Source organism: Rhinopithecus roxellana, chromosome 5 (assembly GCF_007565055.1).
Source record: "Rhinopithecus roxellana isolate Shanxi Qingling chromosome 5, ASM756505v1, whole genome shotgun sequence".
NCBI classification, from domain to species: Eukaryota; Metazoa; Chordata; class Mammalia; order Primates; family Cercopithecidae; genus Rhinopithecus; species Rhinopithecus roxellana.
In genome coordinates this window covers 103,967,558-103,978,033 of record NC_044553.1, presented here as the reverse complement: position 1 = coordinate 103,978,033, position 10,476 = coordinate 103,967,558, and the positions used below count along the sequence as shown (strand labels likewise).

The 10,476-nt window shown below is 43.6% G+C and overlaps 1 protein-coding gene across 3 annotated transcripts in view; it reads left to right on the top strand.

Annotated features, from left to right (window-relative positions):
• The first annotated feature begins 1,544 nt into the window (after positions 1 to 1,544).
• Positions 1,545 to 10,476, top strand: part of PSMA6 (proteasome 20S subunit alpha 6) — a 28,153-nt gene continuing 19,221 nt past the window's right edge. The window contains exon 1 of one of the 3 annotated variants that reach the window (XM_030931187.1): positions 1,545 to 1,780. Coding sequence is in view for 2 of the 3 variants with exons in the window: in XM_010385545.2 (XP_010383847.1) it covers positions 1,705 to 1,780 (76 nt within the window). In the remaining variant the exon portion in view is untranslated. The remainder of the gene's footprint in view (positions 1,781 to 10,476) is intronic. The other 2 variants (XM_010385545.2, XM_030931186.1) reach the window with 2 other exon arrangements.

The window sequence follows — 10,476 nt, the reverse complement described above, 5'->3', positions numbered from 1 at the left end:
CCAGATATGCTGTATGCATTTACCGTTTTCTTAACCATGTTTCAGTTTTGGATTTTTTAGATTAATAAAATTGAAATTAATTTTTAAAAACACTCTTGAGAGATTGGAATTCCCTTATGAGAGTCTTAGAACATTTTTCCTTTAAAATAGAAAGTGAGTTTAGGAAATACATTAAAGAGGTAAGAATCCCTACTTCAGTATTACAGCAGGCATTACAGTGCCACAAACATTAGTGTATCTTGCCTTCTTTATACACAAACCATCTGTATCTGGGGAGAAAAACAACTATTCTAACATTATGTTTTGCATTTTATATTCATTAAATAGTAGTGTGCCTTGGGGGAAGTCAAAATAGGCACAAATTTGCGATTTGAAAAGCCACCTGCTGTTCTCCGGGAGCTACTTCGCCAGCTTGGAATTGCTGTCATTAATCCATGCAACACTAGCTGCCATAAGCCCCATCTCTTCAGCTCTAGTTCAGTATTAATCAAGGGTGCTTAACCTCATTACCCGTATTTCAACCTCAGTTCCACTTTCTTTTTTTTTTTTTGAGATAGATCTTCCTCTGTCGCCCAGGCTGGAGTGCAGTGGCGTGATCATAGCTCACTGCAGCCTGGATCTCCTGGGCTCAAGCCATCCTCCCACCTTAGCCCCCAGAGTAGCTGGGACTACTGGCGCGCGCCACCACGCCCAGCTAATTTTATTTTTTAGAGACGGGGCCTTCCTATGTTGGCCAGGCTGGAGTTCCACTTTCAAGACTAAAAGTTAGCCGGGCACGGTGGCTCACGCCTGTAATCCCAGCACTTTGGGAGGCCGAGGCAGGTGGATCACTTGGGCTCAGCAGTCCGAGAGCTGCCTGACCAACATGGTGAAATCCTGCCTCTACTAAAAATACAAAATTAGCCGGGCGTGGTGGCGCACGCCTGTAATCTTAGCTACTCGGGAGGCTGGTACAGGAGAATCGGTTGAACCCGGGATGGGGAGGTTGCAGTGAGACAAGATCGCGCCATTGCACTCCAGCCTGGGCAACAAGGGCGAAATTCAGTCTCAAAAAAAAAAAAAAAAAGACTAAAAATTGTCGGGGCTGCTGGCCAAAGGAAGATCTTGCCTGGTTGTCAGAAAATAATGCTCTTTCCAGCGGCTACTTGAACCCGCTTCCTTCAGTGCCTAAATTTAACAGCTGCAGCTACTGCAGCTGCAACCTGTTTCCCCCGTAATAGGAACCAACGTGGAGGGTAAAAGAGGTTAGGAAGAAGGCAAGCCAGCAGTCTGACCAGACACATAATACATGTAAGAGACTTGTTAATTACACGGACTATTTAGGTCACATTGATAGGCAAATCACTATTCTGGGCCCCCAGGAAGGCTTTTCGTCCTTGCTATAGTCAATTCATTCTCCAGATGAAAGCCTGAAACCGCCACGACCCAAGTTTCACCTCCAATCCACTCAAGAGGCCGGCTTGGCGCAAGCGCACACCTTGGAAGTCACCCCGCCCTCCATCCACCCCCCACCCCCCGTGGGGGGCGGGGCCTCAGAACTCAGCGCTTGAACTGGCTCCAGAGCCATGAGTTTGGCGTGCAAGAGCGGAAGAAATGCGGCTGATACCCCGGAAGCAGTCGCTGCAACTTCCGGGAGGTGCTTGTACGCCAGGTGCGGGAGCTACGGGACCCAGGGATTGTGTTTGAAGTAGTGCTTCTACCAACATGTCCCGTGGTTCCAGCGCCGGTTTTGACCGCCACATTACTATTTTTTCACCCGAGGGTCGGCTCTACCAAGTAGGTGAGTGAACCAGGTTCGCCTGTGGTCCACCTGAATTGCCCTGTCATGGTACGGCCTGGAGCGAGCAGACGCGGCCCGAGTTTAGTCTGGGGCCGAAGCTGGGCCGGAGCTGGGAAGGGAGAACGGCTGAGGCTGGATTGAGCTCTGTGGTGTTTGCACCCCCGTCTGGACGCAGGGATCGGGGGCCTGAAGGCCTGGCTCTCTGCAGGGCTAGCGGCCACACTGTCTAGACCCAATGGAGAGTCAAGGAAGGTAGGGCTGTAATGCCTGACTCCGGCTTCCTGAGGCCCCTTCACTTATTGCTGGCGAGGCACAAGGCCTGTTTCTAAAGGGTAATTGATTCGTTAACGTCTCAACTAATATGCCTCCTCTCCGTTTTCCTTTGTTTGCAGCGTGGACTTCCTGTGGTTAATTCCACACAGGCATTCGGAGCCTGCTGTGTACCAGACACTGCTAGTCCTAGGAGATACAAAGATGAATGTTACCCCTCTTCCATACTGAAGCTCGCAGCTTAGAGTGTCAGATACGTTACACGGATAACAAAAATTAGAAGTGCCAATTTATAAGTATCTACAGAGTTCAAGACATCTTTGGGAAACTGATAGAATGAGTGACTCTCAGTTCTAGAGCTGCTCTTGAAATTGGCATCCCCTTTTTACCCACATCTATTTGAATGCTCCAGTAATTTAAATGCCGATTCTGAGTTGTAGATGAGGTTCTGTGTACTAGTTTACTGAAGAACACCTGTAGTGGAAAGAAACTATCAGTTACTCGGAATAGGAATGTATTTTGTTGCGTTGAAATGGTGTCAAGGTTTAGGTTATGATTATAAGCCAGACCCTTGACCTCCTGCCATAGAGAATTTAGTGTCAGGAGAGCTTGATTTACATCTGGTCCGTGATAGTTTTATTTTTGAATGAGTTCAGTGGCTCCGTGCCTTGCACAGTAATATAATCGTCTGTGCTTGGAATCATAAGGAGAGAATTGGTCTGTAAATGAGGTTCTCTTCATCTGTAAATTTTAGAAATAAAGATAACTGGGAATGAAACTGCTCAGTGTATTACTGCATAGTGTATATAATGTAGCAAGAAACATCATGATGTTGGATAATTCAATAGCCCTTTTAATTTATCCCCAATTGAAAAACATGATTAAGGATAGAACAAAGAGATAACTATCCTCAACGAATTTTCATTTATTGTGTTAAATTCCTGAGTTTTAAATAATTTTCATATATCAGACTACTGCTTTCAGTGTTCTATTCGTGATTTTTAATGTGTGAACAGGAAAAGTCACTCCGAGACCTATACTTTGTTTCTGTATACTGTATTGTGAAATCCAGCCATAAAACATAATCGTTAATGCTTCCCAGATTTGGTGAGTAGAAGGGCTGAACACAGTGTCATTGTGATAGTTTTAAAAGATTTGGAAGAGAACATCTATCTGAAAACAAGTTCATTATCTAGACAGAATTTTTTTTTTTTTTTTTTTTTTGAGCCTTTGAGACGAAACTTCCCTCTTGTTGCCTAGGCTGGAGTGCAATGGCGGAATCTCGGCTTACCGCAACCCCCGCCCCCCGGGTTCAAGCATTTCTCCTGCCTCAACCTCCTAAGTACTGGGATTACAGGCATGAGCCACCATGCCTGGCTAATTTCGTATTTTTAGTAGAGACAAGGCTTTCTCCATGTTGATCTCGAACTCCCGACCTCAGGTGATCTACCCACTTCAGCCTCCCAAAGCGCTGGGATTACAGGCATGAGCACCCGGTCTAGCACCGGCCTAGACAGAATGATTTTAATCTCTGTGAATAACACACTCCCTCTGCTATTCAGGACATTAATTAGACATTGTTAGGAAAAAGAAAGTGAAAGAATAGTATGAGCAAGCAGTTTAGTGGTGAAGAGTTCAGGCCCTGGAGTCATGCCTGGAGTCAAATCTCTGCCCTGCTCCATACTAGCTGATATGGGCACTTGCCAGGCATGTAACCTTAGCCTTAGTTTCTCTTTCCAAAGTTGGGCTCATAATCATTCTTCCTTAAATGGTGGTTTTGAGGATTAACTAAGGCAATGTATGTAGAGTGCTTAACGTGTGCCTGCCGCATAGTAAATGCTCAGTGAATGTTAGATGCTTCTTTGATTCTTTGGCCCACTTTGTTTTTCGGTCTATTAGATTGGTACCTCTGTATGGAATATTTCCCTTTTTATGGGTCCCTCCATGCTTAGTTCTCCAGTAAAATATATACATAATAGTAATATTCTTCAACACTGTCTGTTTATAAACTTTAGAATCCTCCAAAGACAAAGCATGGAAGGATTACAGACTACAAGTTGTTAACATTGACAGTAGGAAAATAATATTTTTTAAATGGGATGATGGTGAGGGGAGATTAATGAAAGGTAAGTATGCTCCTTCCATACTTGGGACTCAAAAGATAAATGTTGTCGGCCGGGTGTGGTGACTCAAGCCTGTAATCCCAGCACTTGGGGAGGCCGAGACGGGCGGATCACAAGGTCAGGAGATCGAGACCATCCTGGCTAACACGGTGAAACCCCGTCTCTACTAAAAAATACAAAAAAAAAACTAGCCGGGCGAGGTGGCGGGCGCCTGTAGTCCCAGCTACTCGGGAGGCTGAGGCAGGAGAATGGTGGGAACCCGGGAGGCAGAGCTTGCAGTGAGCTGAGATCCGGCCACTGTACTCCAGCCTGGGCAACAGAGCGAGACTCCGTCTCAAAAAAAAAAAAAAAAAAAAAGTTGTCTGAAGTTCATATATCAAAAAATAGAGGTATACATTTAAAGTTATAATGCTTGGCCAGGTGTGGTGCCTCATGCCTGTAATCCCAGCACTTTGGGAGACCGAGGTGGGCAGATTACCTGAGGTTAGGAGTTGAAGACCAGCCTGACCAACATGGTGAAACTCTTATCTCTACTAAAAATACAAAAAATTAGCGCCGGGCACGGTGGCTCATGCCTGTAATCCTAACACTTTGGGAGGCTGAGGTGGGCGGATCACCTGAGGTCAGGAGTTTGAGAACAGCCTGGCCAATGTGGTGAAAACCTGTCTCTACTAAAAATACAAAAATTAGCGGGGCATGATGGCAGGTGCCTATAATCCCAGCTACTCGGGAGGCTGATGCGGGAGAATTGCTTAAACCCGGGAGGCAGAGGTTGCAGTGAGCCAGCATCATGCCATTGCACTCCAATCTGGGTGAGAGCGTGAGACTCCGCCTCAAAAAAAAAAAAATTAGCTGCGCATGCTGGCATGCCTGTAGTCCTAGCTCCTCAGGCAGCTGAGGCACAAGAATCGCTTGAACCTAGGAGGTGGAGGTTGCATTGAGCCAAGACCATGCCACTGCACCTCCTGGCTAGGTGACAGAGCCAGACTCCGTCTAAAAAAAAAAAGGTTATAATGCCAATCATAATTATAAACATAATTTATAATTATTAATAACATTATTGACAGTGTTTGCTCCCAGGGAGTGGAGAGAAAGACTTTTTCTTTTTCTTTTTTTTTTTTTTAAGACGGAGTTGCACTCTTATTGCCCAGGCTGGAGTACAATGGCACGATCTCAGCTCACTGCATCCTCTGCCTCCCGGGTTCAAGGGGTTCTCCTGCCTCAGCCTCCCACGTAGCTGGGATTACAGACATACGCCACCATGCCTGACTAATTTTGCAGTTTTAGTAGAGATGGGGTTTCACCATGTTGGTCTGGCTGGTCTTGAACTCCTGACTTCAGGTGATCCTCCCACCTCGGCCTCCCAAAGTGCTGAGGTTACAGGCATGAGCCACTGCTCCCAGCCTGAAATATTTCTCTTAATGTACATATGCAAGTTGTATGTGTGTGCATGTATTCATATGTTAAAAATTGTAGAACACCTAGCTTTGTAATTACTTTTGGGAATTGCCCAAGTTTCTAGAGGGAGGAGGTGGGTTGTGGGGGAATGGGACTGAGGCCCTAGTTGGCCAAATTCAGCCTGGCTACTTTTAGGCCCTTCTCTTCTGTTTGCTGATCCTTTGCTGGATAGGTCTGGCAAAGAAGAGGAGTAGTCATTTGGATTTGCTTGCCAGGTGTATGTGAGGTGTATGTGAGCATTGCCTGGTTGCTACAAAGAAGGGAGCATGCTATTAGGGAACTAGAAAGAAATAGACTGGTGGAGACATACTGAAAATAAAATATAGAAGTGTCATTGTGTATTGAAGCCAGAATTCCTGAGTTGAAGTCCTTGCTGCATACCAGCGCTAAGAACTTTTTATCTGTAAAGATAAAAACCACCAACCTTATAGGGCTTTAAGGATTTAATTAGTCAATAAATGTAAAGTCTTAAAATATTGCATCGTATATATATAAAGTAAGCACTCAATTAGTGTTTTCTGGGTTTTTTTGTTTGTTTTTGAGATAGTCTCGCTCTGTCGCCCAGGTTAGAGTGCAGTGGCGTGATCTCAGCTCACTGCAGCCTCCGCCTTCTGGGTTCAAATGATTCTTCTGCCTCAGTCTCCTGAATAGCTGGGATTACAGGCGCCTGCCACCATGCCAGGCTGATTTTTTATTTTTAGTAGAGGCAGGGTTTCACCATGTTGGCCAGGTTGGTCTTGAACTCCTGACCTCGTGATCCGCCCACCTCGGCCTCCCAAAGTTCTGGGATTAGAAGTGTGAACCACCATGCCCCACCTTCAATTAGTGTTTTCTGTAGGGGATGCTGTCAAGAAGAAACAAATGGCTGATGTAAATGGAGTCAGAAATTTCACAAATGACTGAGAAGTACTTACCATTTGCCTCTTTTGCAGTTGAAAAAATGTTCTTATTTCAAAGCAATATTTCTCAACCCAGGCTTCTCATGCCCTCCTTGAATCTGATTTGAAATTCAATGCATGTGTGTGCATGCATACACATACATACATACATGTGCATATATACATAAATATGTACATAACTACACGAAAAAGGTGATAGGATCAAATACTGCTGTATTTTCAAACCTTATATTCCCCCTCCCCCAGTGCCAAGATTTCTAATGACCCCACCCCCTTGAGGAATCACTGTTCTAAAGAGTAAAAGGTTAAGAGGCACTTTATAGTGAACCACACATCTCAATTACGTAGCCTAAAAGTTTAGGGAAAAGCAAATTAGCAGCTTCAAAACAATCTTAATAACAAAAGTTTTTTTTTTGCCACACAGCATTGAAATTGAAGGTGAATATACTTTCCTTGCCCCAGTAGAACATCCCTTGTTTTTTAATAACTAAACTCATAGAATGTGTATCTCTCAATTCACTTTTGTTTTTCAAGCCTATGTTTATATGGAAGAAAATCATATTTACATCCTGAAACTCTACAGCATTCTAAACAAAATTATGGGTGGGAAAAGTCTTAAGTTACATTTCTAATAATTGGTAGGACCTCAGAATCACCTGTAAATGCTTTGCAAAGCCTGATGAGTGACATAAAGGAAATATATATCTCTGCTGTTCTCACAGCCTGAGCTGTGCACACTATGAGCCATCGTCTTGCATTGTGTGCTTGTCCTGAACATTTTGCCTTTTATGTTTAGCCACTGTATTTTTCTAGTATACAAATGAATCTCAGAAAAATTGGGGAAGTGTTGGAGAAAATTGTAGGGAAGGAAACAAAGCAAATAAGATATTAATGTGGAAGTAACATTTCTACATACAGAATAACTGTTTATACCATTTTGTTTGAGCAAGGAAGCAATTTACTTCTTTACCTAATGGTTTGTTGTTGGGTTGAACCGTGAAACTGCATGGTTGTTTTGTAGAACTACAAAAAAAAAGTTTTGACTTTTTTTTAACCTGTAAAAATGGCAGTTTTGTGTGATTCAATCTAATACTTAAGTATTTTACTATGTATTTAAGATTTAGAAAATTGGGGGCTTGGAGTCGAGTGTAATGCATTATAATTTTTCCCATTTAAAAAGTGGAAAATGGGGCTGGGCATGGTGGCTCACACCTGTAATCCCAGCACTTTGGGAGGCCGAGGCGGGTGGATCTCCTGAGGTCAGGAGTTCGAGACCAGCCTGGCCAACATGGTGAAACCCTGTCTCTACTAAAAATACAAAAATTAGCTGGGTGTGGTGGCAGGCGCCTGTAGACCCAGCTACTAGGGAGGCTGAGACAGGGGAATTGCTTGAGCCCAGGAGGCGGAGGTTGTAGTGAGCTGAGGTCGCACCACTGCACTCCAGCCTGAGCAACAAAAAAACAACTCCATCTCAAAAAAAGAAAAAGAAAAAAAAAAAGGAAAATAGACTATCATTTATTATTTTCTTGCATAATCTTGGACATTCAAGAATACTTTACTCAGTTTTGGAGTTTTGTAAGTTTCCAAAATTTTAGCCCAAACCAAAATATTTGGTGATGTAAATAGTGTTTAAGTACTGTTGCCAACATTTGAATCCTGACTTTAAAAAATATCCTTTTAAAATGCTGCCCATAAGCTATTATTTTTATCTTTATTTCTTTATTATTATTATTATTATTATTATTATTATTATTATTTTGGAGACAGAGTTTCACTCTGTTGCCCAGGCTGGAGTGCAGTGGCGCGATCTTGGATCACTGTAACTTCCAACTCCCTAGTTAACTCAATTATCCTGCCTCAGTCTCCCAAGTAGCTGGGATTACAGGCATGCACCACCATGCCTGGCTAATTTTTGTATTTTTAGTAGAGACAAGAGTTTCACCATGTTGGCCAGGCTGGTCTGAAACTCCTGACCTCAAGTGATCCACCTGCCTTGGCCTCCTGAAGTACTGGGATTATAGGCGTGAGTCACTGCATCCAGCTATTTATTTTTTGAGACAGGGTCTCACTCTGTGGCCCAGGCTGGAGTGCAGTGGTGTGATCGTAGCTCACTGTAGCCTCAAACTCTTGCGCTCAAGAAATTCTCCTGCCTCAGCTTCTCAAGTAGCTGGGAGTACAGGTGTATACCACCATGCTCAGATAACTTTTTATTTTTATTTTTAGTAGAGATGACATCTTGGTGTTTGCCCAGGCTGGCTTGAACTCCGGGATTCAACTGATCCTCCTGCCTCCACTTCGCAAAGTGCTGGGATTACAGGTGTGAGCCACAGTGCCCAGCCTCCTTTTTTTTTTTTTTTTTGAGATGGAGTCTCACTCGGTCGCCCAGACTAGAGTGTGGTGATGCAGTCAGCTCACCACAAGCTCTGCCTCCTGGGTTCAAGCAATTCTCCTGCCTCAGCCCCAATAGTAGTTGGGGTTACAGGCACCTGCCACCACGCCCGGCTAATTTTTATATTTTTAGTAGAGACAGGGTTTCACTATGTTGGCCAGGCTGGTCTTGAACTCCTGACCTCAAGTGATCCACCCACCTCAGCCTCCCAAAGTCCCAAAGTGCAGGGATTACAGGCATGAGCCACCGCGCCCGGGCTCTTTTTTCTTAATTGGCCTTCATGTACCATAGGTTGTCTGTATCTGCTCTAAACCATGATACTACTTTTTACCCTGCCAGTGTTTCTTTAAAAGATACTCTAGGTGTTGTCTCTAGATTCTTTGTTCTGGCAGTTTCCATTTTTCTGGAAATTATTTTAATTCTTTGTTCTGGCAGTTTCCATTTTTCTGGAAATTATTTTAAAACATTTAATGGCGGTAGCGTTAAAATTGGGATTCATTTATACAAGCCTTTATTGAAATTATGCGCAACTTGATGAGTACTAAATAGTACAAAAAGTGTGCTATAGGAAGTGACTAACTGCCTAGGAGAGCGGGGAAAAGCTTCTCAGAGATGAATTGGCCCAGATGAAGATTAAATAAGGAAATTTGGGGGACCAGTGCATAGATCAGTCAGTGTGGATGGAGTATAGACAGTAACAACTGGAAGAGTAATTATAGCAATATTTTGAAGGGGCTTGAGTACCCTGCTAGAGTTTGGACTTTGTTCCACGTGTTTTGGACAGAGCTGGGGTGGGGGGTGGGGGTGGGGGGTGGCTTTAAGAATGGCAGGGTAATTAAGTAACATAATAGGGAAGTTGAGTGTAGAAATGGGATTACAAAGGGGACTGATGGTTCACACCTGGAATCCCAACACTGCTAAAGCAGGAGGATTGCTTGAGGCCAGGAGTTCAAGACTAGCCTGCACAAAATAACAAGACCTTGTCTCTGCAGAATATATAAAATGAAATTAGCCAGGTGTGGTAGTACACACCTGTTGTCCCACATACTCTGGAGGCTGAGGTAGGAGGATTGCTTGAGCCGAAAGTTTCAGGTTGCAATGAGCTACGATCACACCACTGCACTCCAGCCTGGACAACAGAGTGAGACCTTGTCTCAGAAAAGAAAATGAAAAGGGGACTGATGGCAGGAAGAACAGTTAGAAGAGGTTTGCTCAGTATCAGTAATTCATATAAACCCTAATGAGTGAATTAAGGTAATAAGAGAGAAAGGATGGAGGGGTCTCTTGAGCTTATTTTTCAAATTTTTATTATAGAAAACTGTAGACAAATGTAGATAGATTAGTATAGTGACCTTCATGTACCCATCACACAGCTTCATCTGATTTCAATATTTTGTCATTCTTGGTTCCTCCCTTTCCCACACACTCTCTTCTAGAGTATGTTAAAGCAAATCATAGGTATAAGAGTGGACGTTTCTTGGGAAAAGGTAAGAGGTTAGAGTCAAGAGTGATAACCCAGGTTTGTAGCTTAAAAAATGAGTGGTTAGTAATACAATT